Source organism: Ursus maritimus, unplaced genomic scaffold (genome assembly GCF_017311325.1).
Source record: "Ursus maritimus isolate PB19 unplaced genomic scaffold, ASM1731132v1 scaffold_8, whole genome shotgun sequence".
Taxonomy (NCBI): domain Eukaryota; kingdom Metazoa; phylum Chordata; class Mammalia; order Carnivora; family Ursidae; genus Ursus; species Ursus maritimus.
The window spans coordinates 46,772,037-46,797,184 of record NW_024426996.1 but is presented as its reverse complement, the minus strand read 5'-3'; the positions used below and the strand labels follow the sequence as shown (position 1 = coordinate 46,797,184).

General features: G+C 35.8%; 1 protein-coding gene across 2 annotated transcripts in view; it reads right to left on the bottom strand.

The window, feature by feature from the left end:
* Positions 1-25,148, bottom strand: part of KCTD8 (potassium channel tetramerization domain containing 8) — a 236,391-nt gene that overhangs the window by 178,928 nt on the left and 32,315 nt on the right. Inside the window, exon 2 of one of the 2 annotated variants that reach the window (XM_040625337.1) lies at positions 17,564-17,581. The exons of the other annotated variant lie outside the window; for it this stretch is intronic. Coding sequence (XP_040481271.1) covers positions 17,564-17,581 — 18 coding nt within the window. The remainder of the gene's footprint in view (positions 1-17,563; positions 17,582-25,148) is intronic. 2 annotated transcript variants of the gene reach the window in all.

Sequence of the window (25,148 nt, the reverse complement as noted above, 5' to 3'; positions counted from 1 at the left end):
TAAAGCATGGAGTTTCATCTACTTTGTCATTGCTTCAATCAGATAGTGATGTCAGGTCAGATTCATATTCCTGTCTCCTAGTTTCCATCTCTTCTAGCAGGCTGTTACCATGCTCACACTGGAGGAGGAAAAAAAAAAAAAAAAAGACATCAAAAGCAGTTCTTTTAGCTCCTTCAATTCTGCCAGCTCAACTAGTCTCATGGGAATTCACTATATGGCTATTTTATTTTAGTTCAATGGATAAATTTCATGATTGTTTTGATCATGAGTTTCTTAAGATATAGTTTGGTATGATGCATAAATGCTAGAGGTTTATGGTGCTGAGTGCTTTCAAACAAGACTACAACTTCTACTTCCAGTACTTTTCCTCTAGTCACCATCTCAGAAGCATGAATACTTAAGAATTCTCTGGAATGATTGGAGTTCTTTTTCATACTTGCTTGTTTTTAGTGTGTTTAGATGGTGTGCATCTTCTTGCAGCTGTTATTGACTCACTTTCAAAAAGAAAACAGCAGGATAAGCCAACGGTCGGGCACATGGACTGTGAAGTAGAAATATCTGGGTTTAAGTCACCTTTGTATGAGTTACTTTACATCTTTGAGCCTTGGTCTCCTCATCTATAAAATGGAAATGGAAATAATGCTCATAGATTAAATGAACTAATATATGCAGGATATTTCACACTGGACAGAGGACATACTAAATCCTAAATACGTGGCAGCAATCACTATTCTATTTAAACATCTCTTCTTATTGCCTTGCCTGCACTGCTTCACCCAGAAACTGAAAATTCTATTTTTTTTTCACATTGCCAAGAGTAACACAGCTCTCCCCAAATCAGGTTATACAAGGGGCCATGAAGTTCTACAAACAGAAATGTATGATGAACCATAAAGTAATCCAACAAAGATTCCCTTAGTTATTTCAAGCTTCTATACTTTTAAAAAATCCTAAATTTTAGAATGAAAATCTGTATTCTAGAGCAGAAATTGAATCCACAAAGGTAAAATAAACCTGGCATTTGAATGACTACATATATAGCAAAAAGATACGTAGCCGGAGAACAGCAACAGAATAAAGGACAACTCGCTTACATTTTTTAACTTTTTAGATTTTAGTCATGTTGCCATTTGATTTTTCATTTTCGTATCTCTGGATTTAAGCCTTTCAACTTCAAATGCTTATTTTCTCTTTTAAGCACAGGCCTTAGCTCAATGGCGTAATGTAAACAATAATCTATTAACGCAAGTATTCCAGGACCCTAATTCCTCTTGGTATTACAGAGTCTTCAACAGCATATCAGTAATTAATTACTATTTAATTAATTGTCATATGACATTTAAATATAGTAGAAAGAACAAAAATGCATAAATCCATGCTTTGAAAAATAAAGAGAAAAAGGAAACTGCATAGAGAATGAGACCTAGGGCAGTGTCCCCATTAATCACTGTGTGAATTGAGGCAAACCTCTGGAGTCTCAGAAGCCAACTTACCCAGTAGCGAATAAAGCTTAAGCTTCAAGGCTCCTTCCTAGGCCTGAGGAGTGGCCCTAGCAATTGTATGTACGTTTAAATTTTCATAAAACTTGCAAAACATATTTCAACTGAAATTGTTTATAATTGCTGTCTTTTCCCATGGTGATTTCTGTCACACCTCCCCTGTATCAGCTGGCACGAGTGTTTTCGAGCACTTCAGGAATCTGGCTAGGGGGAAGTTGAATTAGGAATACATGGAGTCAGATATATTGGAATGATTTTAAATAGCTTCCGTTCTATTAGCCATCCCAGTGTACAAATGGCTTCCAAGAACACTCCTACTGTTCACTGCGACAACTGATTCAGCTCTGCAACACAGAGGCAGAGACTGAAGATTCTACCATGATATAAATGTGTCCTTTGGCACCCAGCACTGAAAGTATGTGGTCAGTAAAGGAGAAACAAGATTGGAAATGAATGGAGCTAGAAGCTAATTTGTGGGATTTTTTTTTCCATTTATCAAACATTTCAATGTATAATTGAAAATGGGAAATTTATCAACATGGTTCAAACTCAAGACATCTCTTGTCAACATACTCAACAATGAAGCATATATAATTATGGATGCGTGAGGGGGTGGAGTTGAACAAAACAGAATTTATCACAATCACTCTGTTTGCTGGCTATAAAGTCAGTACGTCTGTATGTAAAGTTGCACGGTTTATGCATTTCAATAATGAAAAAATATATTTCAATCAATCAAACAAGAAGAAAAGCTGAATTATCTATCTTTTCTCTATAAAAAATATTGCAAAATCATTTTAATAGAAGGTAGAGGCACTGCATGTGTTTGCTAGGGCTACCATTACAAAACATCACAGACTGGGTGGCTTTTCTCACAGTTCTGGAGGCTAGATGTCCAAACTCAACGTGTCATCAGCTTTGTTTTCTCCTCAGGCCTCTCTCCTTGGCTTACAGATGGCAACCTTCTCGCAGTGTCCTCACAAGGTCTTCCTTTGTGAGCATATATCCCTGGTGTCCCTTTGTGTGTCCTTCCTCTTCTTATAAGGAGACCAGTCAGACTGGATTACGGTCTACCCTAAAGGCCTCATTTTAACTTAATTATCTCTTAAAAGGCCCTATCTTCATTCTGAAATACTTGGGATGAGAATCTCAACATATGAATTTTGGGGGAACACAATCCAACCCATAACAGACACTACAAGTATGTACCCATAAAATGCAGTAAAAAAAAAAAAGTAACCTTTGTAGAAGGATGTCATTTTTATGGATTTTGAAATGTTTTTGCTATTTGTCACCTTCTTTAAAAAATGTGCAAATTGTTGTAATTTATTTTCTCATGTGAAAGACAGATTCACTTTAGTACCTAGTTTTGCATTCACAATTTATTTCATATTCTTTCAGGAGAGCTGCCTGCCCCTGATATTGCATTGGATTCGGTCCCTACAAAACTAAGATCCACCCTCATCTCACAGTTTCAATGTCTTCGTACAGTGTCAGGATTCAATTGATTAATCTCTAAAATATAAATGATTTTATTGACATTGAAAAAGATGTAATGTCCATTTTAATACAAGATATCTACATTTTGAAAAGAAATAGTCATCTCTGAAAAGTCATATATTGAAATTTTTCCTTAGAAGGCAAAAAAATGAAAGGTTATTTTTCTCCTAATATTCAACTGTCCTTAAATCCAGACATTAAATTCTTTGCTGTGTTCTCATTACATTATATTTCATGTCTTGTTCCTATCTCTCTCTATAAAGGTCATAAGTACAAAATTTTTAAATTACCAATGAGAAAATGTTGCCTACTGACACAAACAAGATCTACATGAGCCTGACATTGCCAAGAGGACAAGTAAGTATGACATTTTATCTTTCTGTATTATAGTCTATACATCATTCTTTAATGGGACACTCATTGTATAAACCCTGTATAGAGTTTCTCCTAGAACATCAGCATGTCCTTGAGTATGATCCAAATTTTGCCTCCGGCCTAAGGAGATAGAATCCAGAAGAGGAAATAAGCTGAATGACCTCAAGAGCTGGCCAGTTTGACATACACCCAGAGAATAATGAGATGCAGAAATTGGGTATCTAATTTATAAAATCCTCATGTTTTGCATTTCAAGAAATCTCCTAACTCACACTCATTCAACATTCTATCATTTTACATTTAATTTCATGTTTGAAGTCACATAAAAGTAATGAAGCTTGTCAAGCAATCTCACTTTCAACATTCCCTGAAATGTTGAGAAGAATTTAGGTCAGACTTTCAGCCGCTAAATGCCTCTCTTGTTTCATAATAATCACAGTTCACCTTCACTCAGCAACATTTGAAGTAAAATATTTTGAGTTTCTTAGGACAAAGTTGCTTTGAAAAGCCTAAAAAAATTATAGTTCAAAGTAGATAACTGCAATTTTATTTTTCTGAATTTAAATTTCATGAGGCTTCTTAATTTAGATGTGGATTTCTACTTCTTGGGATCTAATATTCATGACCAAATACGCCAGCTTTTGATCCAACCAAAACAACAATAGAAAAAGGATTTAAAATATCCATACACTGTCCTAGGTTAAAACAACAAAATCACTTGCAAAATGACCTCTCCTTTAGGGTCAAAGATCTGATCAGCCAGGTCTTTATATCATAGAAGAGTAGAGGAAGGAGTGGCCACGGCTACTTAGTGTCATTCTTCTTATTTTCTTCTGTTTCTTCTTAGGATCTCTACTCAAATAGCCCTACTTACCAAGAAGAAGGTGTTATTCAGTTTTATCCTAATCCAAGAAAAAAACTAGAAAGTTTCTTTTTTTTTTTTTTTAATAATGATTTTTTATTATATTATGTTACTCACCATACAGTACATCCCCGGTTTTCGATGTAAGGCTCGATGATTCATTAGTTGTGTATAACACCCAGTGCACCATGCAATATGTGCCCTCCTTACTACCCATCACCGGTCTATCCCATTCCCCCACCCCCCTCCCCTCTGTATCCCTCAGTTTGTTTCTCATAGTCCATAGTCTCTCATGTTTCATTCCCCCTTCTGATTACCCCCCTTTCTTTATCCCTTTCTTCCCCTACTGATCATTCTAGTTCTTATGTTCCATAGATGAGAAGCAGTCAAGATTAATATGGTGATCGGGGCGCCTGGGTGGCACAGCGGTTAAGCGTCTGCCTTCGGCTCAGGGCGTGATCCCGGCGTTATGGGATCGAGCCCCACATCAGGCTCCTCTGCTGTGAGCCTGCTTCTTCCTCTCCCACTCCCCCTGCTTGTGTTCCCTCTCTCGCTGGCTGTCTCTATCTCTGTCAAATAAATAAATAAAATCTTTAAAAAAAAAAAAAGATTAATATGGTGATCAACTGATCAATCATCCCTCTAGCTATGAGTATTTTGAAGAGCTTGTCCTGTTTCCTCCAGAGAACAAGCAATAAGACAGTTTTTCTCATCCCAAAGCATGTCTTTATGCTCTGAGCCATTCTCATAACAAGGTTTGGTTGGAGGGAACTGGACAAGAGTAGAAGAAAGGGGTGACCATGAAAGAAGACTGACATGATATTTTGGCAGCCCTGCTTTCTTTGAGATCAACACTTTTATTTTGCATTTCTTTGTAAAATTGCAGCTAATAAAAAAAATGTATCATATCTCCTTTAGATTGAGACATTTCTGCTTTCTTCATAGTACCCTGGATACCTCTTACACTTCCCACACTGGAACAGCATCCAAGGATTAGGAGATGAATATACAGTGAATATCAGTTCTCAGGTTTACATAAAAAGTAGTCAGTGCACTACTCAGAATATATAATGGATATCTTTCATGAGTTAAATATAGCTGGGACATTCAACTTCGAAGCATAATTTTATGCATCAAAAGATATGGCTCTGCTCCTAAGTCAAACATGATCTATAAAATATCAAATCTAAGAAAAGGATATAAAAGCATAAATATCTAAAGGAATGACAGCTTTAACCAAAAAAAAATTGAAGTACAATTTTCGAAAAAAAAAAATATTTATGATTCCAGTGAAGGAGATCCCATCTGTGCTTCTTGTCACATTATTTTTATTCTTAAATTTACATATTGTATTTACAAATGTTTCTGTTCTCAGGTTAATTTTAAGAGCTCAAGTTGGGTATTTAAATGTTTGAATTAAGCATAACAACTAAATAAATAGAAGAACACAAATCCTGGATGTTAAATGTATATAGATGACTATCTAATTTTTCTCCTTAATCCTCAGCCAACACTTGAGTTCCGTTCCATTTGTCTTATATAGCCTACTAGACATATCCGTTTCATATTGCAACCATCATCCAACAATTTTCTAAATGCATTATTTTTCTTCCTCAAAAAAGTAGTGTTTTCCATTGTCCTTACTTCAATCAATATTATCACAATCCTTCCAATTATTTAAAGCATAAATTTCAGCATCTTCACTCATTCATCTCTTTCATCCCCAAACAAGTTCAAAAGATACTGCTTTCAAAAAATCTCCTAATTTATTAACCTAGTCTAGGTTCTCATCATTCTCATCTCAATTGCTACAACAAACTCCTTATTCATTTTAATGCCTCAAAGACTATCTTTTCAATTACCCTGATATAGTCATCACATTAATTTTTTTTTAATTCAACACTCTCATCATGACGTTCCATTAGCCTGGAATTAAATCCTTCAGTAATTCTTCATCACCTACTGAAACAAGTTTAAACTTTCCAGCTTGTTATTGAGGATAACACTACCTAAATTTCTCTCCTATCAAACCCTACCATTATAATCAGAATATGCTCCTCAAGTCCTACAAATAACCCTAGGTCTCTGACTTGCTGATTTTCTATCCCACACTCCACTCTCTGCACAAGGGATGTTCTACTCATGGCCTACTAAATCCTCATACTTCAGAAGTTAATCTGGTCTTACCTCTTCTCTGATTTTTTTTTTTTTTTACCCTTATGTCATCAGAAGTAGTATAATAGAGTAGGAAACACACACGCTGAGGTTTCAGGCAACTCTGAGATCAAATCCCAGCCCTGTCATCTATCCACTGTGAAGGGCAAGTTCAATCCTTGAGCCTTGGCTTCATTATCTGCAATATAGGCCAAAAGAATATGGCCAATGAAAGATTAAATGAAACAGTGTATGTAAAGTACTAGCATAGACTAGTGATTTTACTTGGCAGTCTATTAAATACTAATCCATACTTCTAAATATAATCATAAAGTAGTTGTTAAAATTATAACCTTGACTCACTAAATGATCCCTGAGTATTAAACAAAAAGGAAATCCCTGTAGCATACTTTTACTGCTGCCTCTACATTCTATGTTCTATGAACGCTTCGAAAATTGATAATATATACCTGATATGTATTGTACATTTACCTATAATTCTTTATTTACAACAACAACAACAAAATCCCCTCGAATGACATATAAACGAATGGCAAGACAAGGTTTAATACAGTTAACAGTTGAGAATTTAGAAGGAAGATTTTTGAATCAGAAAGACCTAGAGGGAAATTTTCTAACCATCCTTTCAGCATTATGATTCTTCTAAGTAAAATGACTGACAAAGAATAAAGTGAGATTTTTATGTAACCAAGGGGAACCCCAAGCATTGTCTGCCGCTCTTCCAAGACAGAACTATCATCTGGTATAAAGCTGTACTGGGAGAGCAGTTAGCAACCCCTAATGGGCAGAAAGACAACCTTCTGACTAGAGTAGTCTAGCTGTAAAAGGAATGGTTGTAGCCAGGTCAGCACCCATTTGGAGAAATCACGAGGAATTGATGGGGAAAGAGGGGCATCAGAGACCAAAAAATAATGGTGAAGTGGTAGCTTGGGAGCTATCTTTAGCTTACACAAAAATAATCATTTTAAGGGACATACAGGAACATTTCACCAATTGGATAGAAGTCACTGAGCTAGCAATTTCAACCATGTAGAAAAATATGCTCAAGAATCTGCAGGATATCTTGATGAGAACGGAGTAGTATATGGAACTGTTGAATCACTGTGCTGTACACCTGAAACTAATATAACACTGTTATGTTAACTACACCGGAATTAAAATTTAAAAAAATAAAAGTTATAAAATATTAACAATTACATTAAAAAATATTCACACATGTGGTATGCTGTGAGAGCTTAATGTTGAATTTTCAGAAATTTTGTGAGCCAGTTAAACAAAACCATTATTAAACATTAAATTATATAAACTTACAATTAAATAAATTATTTTAAAAACAAACAGAAAAGAATCTGCAGGGGGAGAAAAGCTTTCAGCAATCCTACTATTTTAGAAACAACTGAATAACCTTCATTATCAGTCTTCTAGTTTGTAGTATATTTTAAAACAGCAAGTGGTTAGAATAAATGATAGAATGAAGTGCCTGAGAAACAGAGAAAAAAACAAAACTGTCAACTGAATGCCTGACATAAAAGACAACAGGAAAAAACTCCCAACCAAAGCATAGGATTCTGGGGCTTTTACTGCAAGTTCCTTCAGCCTTATATGTAGATTTCAATTGCTCCTGGGGCATCACTTTATTAATAGCACAATAAAATGACTAGTATTCTTAATGAGAAACCTTAATTTTAATCATTCTCCAAAAATCTCTTACTAAAATGTGCTATACAATTCCCTCTTACTACACACATTACACCAATTCTAATATAGCCTTTTTTTTCCTTTACATTTCCTAAGACATTGCAATAAAACAGGTAAAATACTTAAACACTTTGAGAATAAAAAGTAAGATCTCTTTACTCTGTAAATTATACAGAAATTGTGTTCAAGCTAATAAGTACGGCCTTCTTGTTTGTTGGAGCTCAGCACCACTCAGGATTAATGTACAGCGACAAGTATTGACTAAACAGAATACTAATCACAATAATGATAAACATGCGTTGATTGAGCTCTTTCCGTGGCTGAACACTAGGTCATGCTCTTTGCTTGTTTTATCTTATTTAATAGTCTCAATAATTCTTATGATATAACTACAATTATTACTCTCATTTTACAGTTGAGAAAACTGAAGCATACAAAGGTTAAGTCATCTGCCCATGTTCATAATGAAAAGGGACAATAGTATATATGTTGTAATTCACAAGTGCGGCATTTTCCAAGATGCCTGTACAATGTAACAAGTGTTACATGATAGTTTCTGACATCAAACATGTTTAGGGACCTTAGGGTCAGTTCAACAGACTTTACACAGGACTTCCAAATGACTTTAACATCCTAAGGGTCAGTAGGTCTCCAAGAAGGGTGAATAAAATGGAGGCTAATATTCAGTGTATCCCACAATTATTTGATAACACATTCCATTTTTCTTAGAGCACCCTAAAAAGAGTATTTCTTGGAACAAATTTGGAGAAACACTTACTTATAAAGAGTACAATAATTATTTTCATATACTCATTAGTTGTGACATCCTTGGATATGAAGCAGAGAACCTAATGACAAAAAACACAATTTATGAAAATCGATGTTTTTCCAAATGTGGTACACATGGTGTTATGGGTTGAATTGTGTCCCCCAAATAAGATACGCTGCAATTTTAACCCCCAGGACTTCAGAATATTAACGTATTTGGCAACAGGGTTGTTATCAATGTAATTAGATAAGATGAAGTAATAGTGGAGTAGGGTACGCTCTTATAATTATATGACTGGTATCCTTATAAGAAGAGGAGAGAGAAGTGAGGACAGGAAGAATGCCACATGAAGACATGCAGACACACAAGGGAAATGCCATGTGATGACCGAGGCAGAGATTAAAGTGCTGTCATTGTAAACCAAGGAATGCCAAAGGCTGACAGCCAGAATCAGATAGGAAAAGGCAAGGAAAGAGTCTATTCGAGAGCCTCAGTGAGGGAGAATAGCCCTGCAGGTACCTTGATATCGGACTTTTCCAGAAATGTAAGTGAATAAATTTCTGTTTTAGGCCACCCAATCTGTGGCACTTTGTGACAACAGCCTAGGAAACTATCATTCATAAGTTACCATAGACAAAATTTTGATACTTTGAACATGGGATAAAATCTAGAATATTTAGAGTAAAGCATCTAGAATACCTAGAGCAAAGCATCGTGTCATGATAATTAAAGTAAATAATTTGGAAAGAGACTTGAGAGCAGATATTCATGTAGACAATTGAATAGATATACTTGTTTATATTATTCTTTTTTAAAAGCTAATCTACAGTAACAAATTTCACATCTGTCTGAAACTCAATTTTCCTACCTGGAAAATGGGGCTACCAGCTCATACCTTACAAGATTATGATAGTGACTAACTGGGATACGGAAAGCAAGCAAGACATATTCCTACATTAGCTACTTCAAACTATCAATATTATCTCTCCAGCCACCAGCCTTGAGTTACCTCATAAAACTCCAAAGTTATTTTAGTGAAGAAAGAATAGATATTATAAATAGGTTCCCAAGTTGTAATATAATTTCTCAGACACAATATCCATAAAATATTATGCATTAGCTTAATGGCTCAGAAGAGTTAATACAACTTCTAAAAGCAATACGTCTACTAGAAGACAGCATGGAGCCATATAGCTTTGAAAATTAGCCTTCTATGAAAGGGATTCCTAGAAAATCTGCTTCTTTGATTAACTTGGTAGGCAGACCTTGGCCTAAGATTACAAATTTTAAGAGTATTTAAGTGGATAGAATAGTCTTCAAGTATATAATGGAATGAAAAAGAAAGCACTTACTAACTTGACACTCAAAATACACTTTAAAATTGTTATCATTTTTCTAGCCGTATTTTCAATTAGCTAAATTATCTAATACAATGTAAAGCTGTTTGCCTAAGACTTCATGTAGATAATTTTTACTTATTCAAAGGGCTTGTCCAAAGCACAAAAAAAAAAAAAAAAAAAACTTCTTTTCTTTCTCCTGAGCCCTTTCTCCCAGTTTTCTTACCTTGTCATGATCATGCTTCCCTGCTATTGCAATTTATTCATGAGTTCAGGACCTATAAAATGAATAGATAATGCAATAAAATATTGCCTATATACCCATCACTCCTGGGTAAAAGATACTTATTCTGCCCTTATAGTTTATGTTTAATAGAGTACCCTATAATAACAGTACCTATTGAATCTCATCAAGTCAAGGCAAACACATTGCAAACACATAGGAAGACCCTCAAAAAGGAAGGTTTCTTGTGTAATTTACCTAAATGGACAGTGAAAAGCATGAGTACATCTAAATGAGGAATCAAATTAAAGTACTTGCTAAAGTTTAAGAAGCTCATATATGTGCTATAGTAATAAGTAACTGAATTAGCATCCTTAAAAAATAAACAATTCCATGCAAGTGAATTCTCCAGGTAACTGAAACTTGCAACTTTAAAAGATAAACTTTGGAAAAGAAATTCTCATTCCTACAGATGGAAATCTTTGAAATATATGACCTCATCTTGTGATTTCTAGTTGGTAAATAAAAGAAATACTTGAACTTCAATATAACAGTAACCTATAAGGTTATAACCACATAAGGACTAAGATGAGCTATTACAGAAATCTGCCTAAAGGACTAGATTTCTCCTAAATCAATGCTTAAAGAGCAGTCTGGAAATCTAATTATAGCATTGTTAAATGTGAAAAATGTTATTATGCAATCAACAGTATTACCATACCCACAGAAAGACTAACTAGGTAGTTGTGGTAGACAGAATAATGCTTCCGGCAAAATGTTCACTCCCTGATCCCCAGAACCTGTGAATATGACACACAAAAGAGATGGTACAAATGTGATTAAGTTACAAATCTTGATGGGGGACAGGGGAGGTAAATAATCAAACATTAGCAAGACAGGCCCAGTACAATCACGAAGATCATTCATTATAAGTGAAAGACAGTTGCTGGAGAACTCGGACAGAGAGAGAAAGGCAAAGACAGAGAAAGAGACAGAGACTAACTCACAGTGTTACTCTGCAGGCTTTGAAGATGAGAGGGGACCAGGAACCAAGGAATACAGGCAGCTTCTAGAAGCTGGAAAAGGCAGGAAACAGATTGTCTCCTAGAGCCTCCAGAAGAAAACACAGCCCCACTGACACCTAGACTGTCGCCCAATGAGATCTTTTCAGACTTCAGACCTCCAGAACTGTGAGTTGTACACTGTTTTAAGCCATTGAGTTTGAGGTAATTTGTTACAGCTGTAATAGGAAACTAGTACGGTGGTCTTCATAAAACACTGCAAAAAGAACCGTGAAAAAGAGCAAAAGATTGAGAAGATTTTTTACTCAGGATGAGCAAAGGAAAGAGACCCTGACGTACACTAGTTATTAGAAAGGTGTACACTCTTCTTGGTCAGGAGGTCTGGTTGGGCTTTTAAGACACTTGAATAAAAAAATTCCACAAGACAATGTGATTACCTTTGATTTGCTTGTGTGCTCACTGTGCAAACAGCTAATGACCAAATTGTTTCTAGGATATAAAATAGAAAAAAAAAAGTGCTCAGGTTGGTGAATTGTAATGTACAAAGAGCATTGTCTCCACTATGAATGAGCCCAAAGTAGGAAGTATCCCCTGATCTTGATGAGCCCGTTTTAAAAGATATATCCTGACAAACTGAGTATCTGGCTTGTTACGGTTGAGGATTAGATCGATGGCCACTCTTTCTGAGGTCTCGGTGCCCTGCCATGATCCCTTTGTAACACCGTTATTTCACTCCCTTTTATTTTGACGTTTCCTTGAATAAATACATTGTAAATTGGTTAAAATATTTTATAACTGATTCAGGGGCGTTATCACAGTAACATAAAGATAGCAAATATATTTTAAGGGCTTCTTAGGTCCTAAGCTCTATACTATGAACTTTTACAGTCATAAATTTCTTTTAATCTTCAAAATAATTTCTGAGGCATAGCATAGGTGAGGAAATGATACTTAAAGAACTTAACCAAGATCACACTTACACACTTAATATTGAGCCAGAAATGGAATCCCCATGTGTCTGACTGCAAAGCCCCAAGCTCTGAACAATGATCACTGTAATACGGTCATGTTTGCTGTTGGGGGTTACTTTTGGTTTTTCACTCACACAGCAAATTGCCCCTGAGAGCTATATTTTTGAAATTCATTTATGATATCTTTACCAGTTTTTCCTATCTTGATATCAGAATTTAACTTATATCTCCCACAGGAATTAGGAAACAAAACTTATTAAAAATATGTCCAAATTAGAGCTCATAATAGACTATTACTCTTTAGGAGAGCATTTTATCTAAGTGTTGTCTTTTGTGAAAACATCAGCCTTGAAAATCACTTAAAAATAAAATAATACCATCTATCCTAGTAAATTAGTGACTCAGAAGAATTTGTCCACTTATTTGTAATCACTGGCTGTATGTTTTTCTGGTTGGATTGTAAATGACCTGACAGAAAGAACCATGTATTCCTTGGGTTTGTATCCCTGCCCATGGCAAATCCTTAAGAAAAATCTGTTCCATGAGACCTGAAAAACACACCAACAGCACCCACTGGGAAAAAAATCTCCTTTCTCGTGGGAAGCTGGTGACATTAGCAGACTGTATATATTGTATCTATTGTCCCAAACAGGCGGGCTTAAGCTCTGTGTGCTTTTTTCCAAAACTAGAGACTGTATATTGCAATAAGAAAGAAGAGCACTGGTGTGCCTGGGTGGCTCAGTCGGTTAAGCACCTGCCTTCAGCTCAGGTCATGATCCCAGGGTCCTGGGATCGAGCCCCCCTTTCTCCACCACCCCCACCCCTGTGTTGGGCTCCCTGATCAGCAGGAGAGTCTGCTTCTCCCTCTCCCTCCCTCTCTCACTCTGCCTCTGCTCATGTGCTCTCTCTCTCTCACTCACTCTCTCAAATAAATAAGTAAAATCTTAAAAAGAGAGAGAGAGAGAGAGAGGGACGTGGGTGGCTCAGTCAGTTAAGCATCTGTCTTTGGTTCAGCTCATGATCTCAGGGTCCTGGATTCAGGTCCCGCATCCTGCTCAGCAGGGAGCCCGCTTCTCCCTCTGTCTGCCGCTCCCTCTCTCACTCTCTGACATATAAATAAATAAATAAATAAATAAATAAATAAATAAATAAAATCTTAAAAAAATAAAATAAAAAAAGAAAGAAAACACCAAATATTCTCCATTTTCCTAGAAATTGTTTGCTCTTATATTTATGTTTAAAAAGAGATAAATTTTCTCTGAAGTCACAGGTGAGTTAAAAAAATTATGTTTGAATGTAATCCAAAGATCCATAATTTCTACCCACAGAAAAAGGAGTCAAAAGCCTATCCCCTTACAAAAAGAGCCCCTAAGCCTATAAAGTATTTAATTTGTCTGCAAGGTAAGACACCTTCACTTTTTAATCTCAGTCATTAAAAGAATAATGATAACATGGAGCCTGGACCTACTGGAACAACTGAATAATTTCACCTTTAGGCAGAGGACCAGAAGAAGTTTTAATCAATTAACTTATGAATATTGCTTAAACTAATTGATCAGAAAATAAATGAATACTAAAACCATTTTGTCTAGTCTGTGTCTCTTCATGTCCTGAGATTTCTGTCTTGCTGTGATTTTAAAAATTAAAGCACACTGTTTTCCAGAAAGGCCCATCACCCTGACTTGAGCAAATTCTAGACCTATCTAGAAATGAGTTATTAGCTTTCAATACACACGTGATTTATTAAATGAGTGAATAAATAAATGAATGATGGAAATGTAAGTTGATAAAGTACGTGACATTAGAGAAAAGAAAATCAATCTGAAGTTGGCTTTGTAAAGGCTGTGTTTAACTTATCTTTAAAATTCAATTTGCTTAAATGAATATAAACCACTAGACCCAAGAATAGGAAAAGCTGATTACAAATGTTAATTAAAATATTTAATTTTGCTGGGCATGATGAGCTACATGAAAAAAATATTATCCACACTCAGATAATTCTCAGAGAACTGCCAGACAAGAAAAAAGTTTAATTTTGTGGCAAATTTAGTTAAACATGCTCTTTGCCTATTCGGCCATGCCTATTTAGGTATAGTTTTGAATACATGTTAAAAGATAAGTCATAACAGAAAGGCAAAATAAGTATGCAATTGTTAAGTACTTGTTTTCTAACCAAGAAGTTAAAATTAGTCTTATAACAGGCTTCCGATTACAGAAAGAAAAAGTCCCATGGATAAAAATACAGCATAGGAAACGTAGTCAATGGTGTTGTAACCACATTACATGGTGACAAATGTCAGTTACACCTGTGGTGAGCACAGCATAACATACAGACTTGTTGAATCATTATGTTGTACACCTGAAATTAACCTAACATTGTGTGTCAACGGTACTTCAGTAAAAAAAAAATAAATAACCTTTAAAAAAAAAAGAACATACACACACACAAAACTAATGTTATTACTAGAAAATAATGTCAATGACACTAACTGGCTTCATCTAACAAAACTGATTTAAGTCTCTAGTGTGTTCCAGGCACGAGGCTCTGGGTTTACAAGAGTAAAGTATGTCCCATTCCTCAGTAAACTCAGAGTCTAGCAGAACAGACAGGTTCAAAAATATCTCACCTAAACACACTCTGAAGAATGCAATGATAGAGATCCTTTCCAATGACTGTGTGAAGACCACTAACGAGTCACAGATTCTGCGTCCTCATTGAAGGAAACCGGGGAAGTTTCCACAGAGCGGGCCACCTAAGCATCTGGCTTTAAAGGATGGCAATGCAAAGGGGATATTACATGAACAGATGGCAGCGTCAGCAAACACAAAAGTGACACTAAATGGCAGCACTGCAGAGGGTGAATAGACTGATATGGCTAGAACCCAGGATTGGTAATGGGCAATAATTGGAAATAGGGCAAAACAATTAGCAAGAACCAATGGAGGAACAGTTGAAATCTCTTCTGTGACAATAAAATGAGAACTGGAATACCATTCATTCATATATCTTTCTGACCAACTAGAACGCATCACAGAGGTTTTAACATTTCTTGTTCTGCACTCTTATGGGTTAGCAAGGGGCCAGATCAATGTCAGCGGTCCTGACGGAAGCTGGGAAAGGATCAGAGGGTTATTTTTGGAAACTACTGGAAAGGATTAAAGCAGTAGGTGAAGTTAATGAAAAAGAGAGGAAAGAATCAAAACAGGCCTTGCTGAACACCTGCCGAGTGTATTACAGTGGTCAAGGCATGTTCCTTGGAATTAGATAGGCCTTGGTTAGAATTCCAGCTCCCCACCTAGTAGTGTGTAACTTTGGGCAAATCATATCTAACCTCCTGGAGCCTCAGTCTCCTCATCTGTAAAATGGTAAGAACAAATAACATGTTATCTCCTAAGGGTGGTCAAGATAATGCACAGAGCATGAGCATACAGAAAATGACCCTAAAACAGTAGTTATCCCTACGGTAATTTTTGGACGCATATCCAGTTTCTTCACATGACAACCACCTTGCATATATCCAAATGTGGCTGTACTTATAAGACTTAAATTATTTTATTATTCTTATTCTCCAACATTCTAACGTAATACATTCAAATACCCTTAACTAATCAAAAAAAAAAATCAAGAATTTGGGGGAAACGATGGCAGCTATGGAAACATATTTTTAAATCTTCTGAATATCCATATAAAAATAACAGAGTTAGTACACTGCAAAACTAAGAACCCATGGACAATATTTGCCAAAACGAGGTAACACGGTATTTTGCAAAGCCCCAAAGTAAAAGTGGGTGGGTTCAAACCACTAATAGCCATATGACCTTCCTGGGATCATCACTTTACGGAAAAAACAAAGGGAATCAATGAAGCCACTGAGAACAAAGGAACTCCAAAGTAGCCAGGAGGTACTCACTGAAAAGTGCCACGGGCCAGTTCTAAGAACCGTCACTGAATGGATGGCTTTTCCCCACTCCAATAGGGTCTCGTGATAAGGGCTGATGGAGCTGGAACAGTTTAATGTATGTGGCTTCTTTTTTTTTTTTTTTTAAAGATTTTACTAATTCATTAGAGAGAGAGAGAGAGAGAGAAAGCCAGCGCGCAGGAACCCAAGGGAGAGGAAGAAGCAGACTCCTCCCCTGAGCAGGGAGCCCTATGCAGGGCTCAATCCCAGGACCTGGAAATCATGACCTGAGCCAAAGGCAGATGCTTAATGGACTGAGCCACCCGGCACCCCTAATACATGTGGCTTCTAAAAAGGGACCTTCCAAGCTGTCTTTTTGATACTGAGGAAAAACTGTTTGGAATGGAATCATAACACAGCAAGACAGAGGCAAAAGGGAGAAAGGAATGAGAAAGCCTGAGAAAAAAGTAGCCTTTGGGAACCAAGCCAAGAAATCTCAGAAAACAAGGCACCATATTATTTTAATAAATGATAGACTATTGGGAAATCTACCAAATTACCCAGGTTCTTTAACAGATAAATTGTAAGGGGGAGAAAAGGGAGGGAAAGAGGAATCACTTGGAGATGCAGAGTTGAAAGAGCTTCACTTCCAACTTTAAACAAAACGTGATGGATGTCTTAGTCCATTGGGCTGCTATAATAGAACACCATAGATTTGGCAGCTTATAAACAACGGAAATTTATTTCTCACAGTTCTGGAAGCTGGGAAATGCATGATCAAGGCACTGGCAGATTCAGTGTCTGTTGAAGCAGATCCACTTACTGGCTCATAGGCCGCCAACTTTTCACTGTGTCTTCACAGGGGTGAAAAGTGTGAGGAAGCCCTCTGACACTAATCCTATCCATGAGGCCTCCACTGCCATGACCTAATCACTTCCCAAAGATTCCACCTCAAAACACCGTTACATCAGACATTAGAATTTATTACATAAATTTTGAGGGGACACAAACATGCAGTCTACAGCAATGAACAAATAGCAACTTGACAACTTGAACTTACTGAAGTCCTTAGGTCACAGGGTAAGCAACTGACCCAAAATCTAAGGAGAGTCAGGTGCCTACAGGAAGAGATGAGCATGATTTAATTAACCAAGATCCATCTGGACACTAGGAAGACGACATAAAGGGTCAACAAACTTTTTCTTCATAGCGCCAGACAGTAAATGTTTTCACCTTTGGAGGCCATCTAGACTGGGTCATAACCACTCAGCTATGTCAAAAACAGACATAGCTAATATGCAAATGAATGAGCATGGGTGTGTCCCAATAGTTTATTCATAAAAAATACAGAGCAGGCCATTGTTTGCCACCCCTGAGCTAGATGATTGATCAATTGCTGGGGACTGAGTGTTCACTGCAAGAGAGAGTAAAGTCCCTAAGAGCTGTAAATATAGACAGAGTTCACATCCTCTTCCAGGCTTCTCCTCTAGGCATTCAGAGAAAAGATCAGGAAAATCCTGAGGAAGTCTTCCTCGTGGAATAAAATAATAATTCCTAACACAGCAATTCAGATGGTATTATTCGAGTTACACAGAAGGATTATAAGATTGTCAGGAAGCTAATTAAAACAAGTCAGAAAATGAAGGCTCTAAAGGAACTACAATTAAAAATTTAAAATAGAGTAGGGTTCATCGTCTTCAGTCCTTAGGATGGCACCTGTCCAGAAACAACAATAAGCTGCTTTTTAGGAGGGGGTAGGAGAAGAAAAAAATGACTGACAATGAATTTCCAACAAAAAGGCAAGGGACTTGTAGCATCTCTTCATGAAGTTGCTTTTAAAATTATAGTTTTCTTTTTCTTTGGGGGGGGGTCATTTTATTATATTTTGTTTGATTCAGATAACTGAGATAGCATAAGTGGGTTTCCCTGAAAGCAAAATGTTTCTTCATACCCTCTGGTTTTATGATATTTACTGACATATAGTATATGTTTCCTTCCAAGAAATAGAACAAATTTCTAAAGATAAGGCTTTGCAAAGAACCTACCCAAACAGTTCACAGAAGTCTCATCACAATATAAGCATGATAGGGGTATTGTATAACTCCCTATCATTAATCTACCTTTTCCAACAGACAAAATCCTTGGAAATTTTGGAAAAAACATGCAACAGCTGTTACAGATGTTTCAATGTTTGATGTAGCTACTACTGGGAGAAAGCCCAGAATACTTATAGTATGGAAAAAAAAAGTCACAATGGCCTGTTCATAATAATATTTATGGTTTCCAATTTTAACTATGGATCGCCTTTTTCTCTTTATTTAAACTAATCTATGCTTAAGAGCAATTATATAATCTCAGAGTGTGCATTAATTAACTGCTCCTAAAATATATGCCATTCATTCTTATTTTTGTTACTTAGAAATATGTTTCTAAACGTCTATGCTAAATGTAATTCACTGCATTCTTTAGCATTGAAATAGAAATCTCAAACTTGACATTCACATCCTTAATTTAGAATGTCACCCCTCCTTAGTTTTTCTACTACTTATTAGTCATTTGGCTGCTGATCAGACCCCTCTCACTGAGGAAACAATAAAAAGTACTAAATTGAAATCTATTGAATTTTGTTATTAGAAAGTCTCTCAATTTAGAAATTAAAATATTTATTATATGAGAATTTTTTTCCATTATTAACTGCTCAAGTGAATACCTTTGAGAAATATTTATTAGTGTGATTTTCAATTTAAGTATGCAGGAGTAGGGGGAGGAGATAGAACCAACCCCCTAGCCAAGAAAGAATGTGTATTAGAATTCCTTAGAGTACATACAGTTTAAAGGAGTTCTCTCCAAATTTGTATTGTGCGCTTTTAAAAAAGAAAACAATAACACATTTGAAGTAGAGCTAATAATTTTATTAATATATAAAAATAAAAAGATTAAAATACAATACAACCCTGGATGCTTAGAACCCTGTTACACTGACGGAAATAGCGGAACTTGTAAAAGAAGGTGCTTTTAGGGTACAGTAGAATGAAACAGAAAAAAGAGGTTTGGAGATGCATCTGGCTAAGTTTCATCCCAACTGCCCTGCCAGGTAGATGTTTTCACCCTGGACAGGGAGCTTAATCATGCTGAGCCTCAATTCTCACGGTAGTAGAATGAGAGGGACAATGTCCTCTTCATAGGGCAATTAGGAGATGTAAATGAAATAATATAAAGGGCCTAAGATAGTACCTAATACTTGGTTCATATCCAGCAAAAATCCCTTTCCATGTCCTCAGCCCATGGTGGTAGTGATGGCTGATATTATTGCTGGGGCTGTTGGTTTTGGCTAAGAAAGAGACTGGCCTACAACTCTATTTTACCAACCATAAATTTGATTGCTTCAGTTTCCGGGTAAATGTTAACATTGATCTAAGTATGTCAATCTCAGCTAGGGTGATTTTGCCCCCCAGAAGACATTTGGCATTATCTGGGGACATTTTCGGTTGTTACATTTAGACCAGGGAGACAAAGACGCTGTGCTACTAGAATCTACTGGGTAGAGGCTAGGAATGCTAGTAAACATCCTACAGAGGTCAGCCCCCACAACAAAGAATTACAGGACCCAAATGTCAACTGAAGTCGAGAAGCCCTGACCTAAATTAATTAATATTTATATTGTTTCTTTGATGAGTATCTTTTATACAAAGCAGGGTACATGCTTTTCTACTCTTTAGCAATTTTTGAAGTAAGCAATCACAACACTCTGAACACAAAATATTCCATTAGTAAAACAGCTATGCTGTTACTTATTTTGTTAATTGTCAAGACATCAGTGAAAAAGAGCTTCTCTGCAGCCCATTAACTGACACAGCTGTGATTCCAGAGAATGTCTACAAGTCTGTCTGCTTAATAAAAAGTGGCCCAATTCCTCTGTTAATTTAAACTGGAAAAAGTTCTTGAGAATGGTCCACAAGAGACAATGAACTTCATTTCCCTTTAAAGCCAAACACAGAATTCTAAAGACAAATGGAGAGCAAAAAGTTAGCAGAGAAGGAAAGCATGTAATATATGTACCATGAGATGATTGTTTACTTGAATCAACAATGATGAAGAAATACAAGCATTTTTAATCCCACCGAGCTATGAAAGAAAGGTGAAGCGCTTAAAACATAAAGGAAGAGTAATCAGCAGGTCCATACATCTTCTATACATTATGAAGCTTTATCCTAAAGAGAAGTTTAATTCATAGGTGTTGATAAAAACAATATATAATATTAATATATAATATAATACTAAATAATAATATATAATACTAATATACAATATTATAATATTAGATATATATAACATAATATAATTATATATTATGTAAAATAATATATAATATATATTATACTATATAATACTAATAAAGTAGTACTGAGTAGATAATTTATATAGACACATTTATGTAGGTTTTTATCAGACACTATCCACCATTAACCCAATCAAATAGGTTCTTAATCTTATGCAATGAACATTGTCTACTCTTCAGATCCACAGAGACACTGTTAACCAATATGGGTTGGCCCATCTTTTCTAAACACATATCTATGGTCCTAAGAAGACTATCTTGGATCTCCCACCAACTCCCCCAACTGTTCCTCTGGTCACCGTGCAGTCTGGCCATTTTACCTACGTCCGCCTCGCTATATAGTAGCAGCTCCCAGAGTCTCACCTAATTGTTCTCACTCCCATCCCAGCTTTCTCAGGGCTCTTTCTACTAAGTGACCCTGCTTTTCTACATTACTCACTAGACTCCTACATATACACACAATGTAAATAGCCATTCTCTCTTCTCTGTCAATTTTACCTCTGCGCTTATAAGCAAAAATTGGTAAAGAAGCATGGGAAATGCAGAACAGAATAACATTTACAAAATGTTAAAGACCCCTAAATCAATTGAAAGCAATCCTGCTTGATATTATTGTGTGAGGTTTTTCCCTCTATAATCAGGTTTGTCCACCAAAAATAAGTATAGCAAGTGCTTCCAACATTAACCCTGAAAAGCTAAACATATGGTTACATCATTTAAAATACCCCAAAAAGTCAACTCCAAAAGTTAACATGGAAATTATATATAGTTCTACTAATCATAAAGAATATCTACCAGTAATGTCTGCCATATTAAGAAACACTTCATTGTTACATAATTATTATTATTAAGGACCGAATTGTGTCCCCCAAACTTAATATGATGAAGTCCTAACCCCTCATACCTCAGAATGTGACTATATTTGGAGATAAGATTTTTACAGTGGTAAAGTTTAATGAGATCATTAGGATAGGCCTGAATCTGATATGACTGGTGTCCTTATTAGAAGAGAATATTAGGAGACAGACATACCAGGCAGAACATCATGTGAAGACACCAAGAACACAACCATCTATAAGCCAAGAAGCGAGGCCTTAGAAGAAGCCAACCCTATCAACACCTTGATCTTCTAGCTTCCAGAATTGAAAATAAATTTCTATTTAAGCCACTCAGTCTGTGGTACTTTGTTATTGTAGCCCCAGCAAACCAATTCTAAAATTCTGGAAAAAAAAATTTTAAAGGGAGAAAGGTTCCCACTAATCATAGTATATTTCCACTATTAAATGTGATTTCCTCATGTTAGTCTGTCTGCATCCAAAAAGACAAAAGGTAATGGAGCAGATATTACAGTCAGCCAGTCTTCCACTTCTCTTGACACTAAATATCACATAACTATGCTTACACTAAATTAAGTCTGACAAAGCAGTTAGTTTTGCATTTATAAATAGAAGGACATATTTCACTTTGGCCTGGAAACAAAATGTTTTTTTATTAATAAAAATGTAAGTACTAAGAGGCAGGAATTTAGGGTGTCTTTTTTTCCACTTAATCCTCAGGATCTGGAACTATATTCTGGACACTGTCATTGCTTAATCAATAGTGGCTGAATATTGAAAGAATCAATGAAGAGAAAATACCAGTGGCTTCCACTGGTTCCTAACAAGAGGGCAAACCAGCACAGGGTACTACTTCTTACCTAAAAATCACCCATAGGACAAAAGACAGAGGGAATGGAATCACAGATCTAAGGAGCCAATGTAACAGCTATGAGAAAGCTGTTGTGGAATTATAATACCATGTGGCGGAGTGTGGGTAGGCACAGTACCTGAGGATTATTTTTGGAGAGACTCTGCTCTTTCCTCTCCTAAACACTGCTTTGGAAGAATCATCATCTGTCCCACACCATTTGCCAGATAGAAATTAGCAGCAGCTGCTTATCTATACCAAAGATATCTGATTCAAAAGCAATAAAAGTCAGCAATCAATAAAAAGAAGAATTGAAAAAGGAAAACTTTAAAATACTACTAAATAACATATTTAAAAAGAAAAGAAAAATTATAAAAATATTAAACTGAACAATGCATATCAACAAGTACAGGACACTTACAAAGTTCCATTTAAATGGAAATTTATTTTAAGAAAGAAGAAGGGTTGGAGAAAATGAGCCAGTCACTGAACTTGGACAGTGGAAAAAAGAACAGAGCAAATCCAGAGAAACAAGGAGGAAGAAAATTATAATAAAGACGCTAACAAAAATCAATAAATAGAGAACAAACCCACAAAAAAATGAGGAAAAACAAAATAATCAAAAGCATTAAGGAGATTAATAAGCAGAATCTAGCAATTAGTTTTGGGAGAGAGAGAAAGGAAAGAAAGGAAGAAAGGGAGGGAAAGGTGGAGGAAGAGGACAAGAGGAAGAAAAGGAAGGGGAGAAGGGGAGAGGGAAGGGTGGAAAGGGAGAGGGAGGAAGGGAGGGGACAAGGAGGAGAGGAAAGGGAGAACAAGAGAGGGATTGAGGGAGGGGGAGAGGGAGGGAAGGAGAACATACAAATAAAAGACAGAAGTAAAAAAAAATAACTATAGACACAAAAGAATATTAAAATGATAATAAAAGAATATTTTGAGCACCCATATGCTACTAAATTTGAAAATCTAGGCAAAACATATATTATTGGAAAGACAAAATGTCAAATGAAAGGAAATCGTATGAAAGGAAATAGAAAACTTAAATAGATCAATAAGTATTAAAGAAATTTAAAAAGCAAAGTTTCTTCCTCTCCCAAATTCTCTGGCCTTGCTGATTTGTAGGTCCATTCTACTGAACTATCAAGGAGCAGACCATTCTTACCTCCTTTCAAGGAAAAGCAGAAAGAAAGCTGTCCCTTTTATACGGCTAGTGTAATCTTAATTTGAAAATTAGATAAACACAGTACAAAAAGAATATTATAAGCCCATTCAATTACAAATCTATGTGTAAATTCTAAAATAAAATATTAGCCAAATGAAAAGATATATTAAAATAAAATTCAGCATGATCAAGTAGGATTTACCCCAAAATTGTGAGGATATTTTAATACAAAAAAAGTATCTCCAATAAAATTAACCATATCAATATACTAACAAAGAGAAAACATATAATTATTTCCAGAGATAAAGAAAAACAAATTGGAAAGAATTCAAACATTATTTATGATTAAAAAAGAAATTCACTCCCTAAGAATCAAAGGGACAGGCTAAAGTGAGTGATGGTTATGAACTAACTACCTAAAGCAAACATGCTTAAACACTACATACAAGGGAAAAACTTTGCCCACCTTCCTTTTACAATTAAGATAGGCATTCATACAAAACTGTATATTGAATTTCAGGGGACTTAGAGAATTACAGGTTGACAAAGAAACTGCAAGATTATATATGTTCTGGATAGCACTACAAATCTTAGCAACTGCTAAAAAAAAAAAAAGACAAAGATATAAAAGTAAAAAGACCAGAAGGGAAAGAATAAAACTGACCTTTAAATAATATGACGGTCTACAACAAAAAGAAATGATAGGATTTAGACAAACTATGAAAACAAAAGAATTTGTCCAAATACATGATCAGTTTACAAAAACCATGAATGTTTTTCTACATTAGAACTACCAAATAACTACAAAATATAATGAGAAATAAAATATCCTTCATAATAAAAAAAGAAAACTTACAAAGTAGAAATCAACTTAAGGAAGAACAGATAAAAGGACATTGGTATGAATAAAACTAAGCAAATGGAACAAAACCAAGATGCAGAGACTCTCCAAAGCATAAGAAATAACAATATACAAGTAAGGTCATATCACAAATCAAGCTGAGGAGTAAAGTGGTAGCATAAATTAAAGTGGAAAGAATAATTTCTTTGCAGTGATAAAGGATAAATTTCTGTGTGATAGATAGAAAAATAAATAAAACAGCAACCCCGGGGCACCTGGGTGGCTCAGTCAATTGAGCATCAAGTCTGATTCTCGGTTTGGCTCAGGTAATGATCTCAGAGTCATGAGACAGAGCCTCACATAGGGCTCTACACTCAGCACAGAGTCCACTTGAGATTCCTTCTCCCTCCCCCTCTTCTGCTCCCCCGACTCACCCATTCTCTCACTCCTATAAATAAATGAATAAAATCTTTTTAAAAAACCCAAAAAACAAAAAAAGACCTAATAGCCAAAGTAATGTTGAAAAAGAAAACCAAAGCTGGAGGCCTCACAATTCTGGACTTCAAGCTGTATTACAAAGCTGTAATCATCAAGACAGTATAATACTGGCACAAAAACAGACACATAGATCAATGGAACAGAAAAGAGAATTCAGAAATGGACCCTCAACTCTATGGTCAACTGATCTTTGACAAAGCAGGAAAGAATATCCAATGGAAAAAAGACAGTTTCTTCAACAAATGGTGTTGGGAACATTGGAGAGCCACATGCAGAAGAATGAAACTGGACC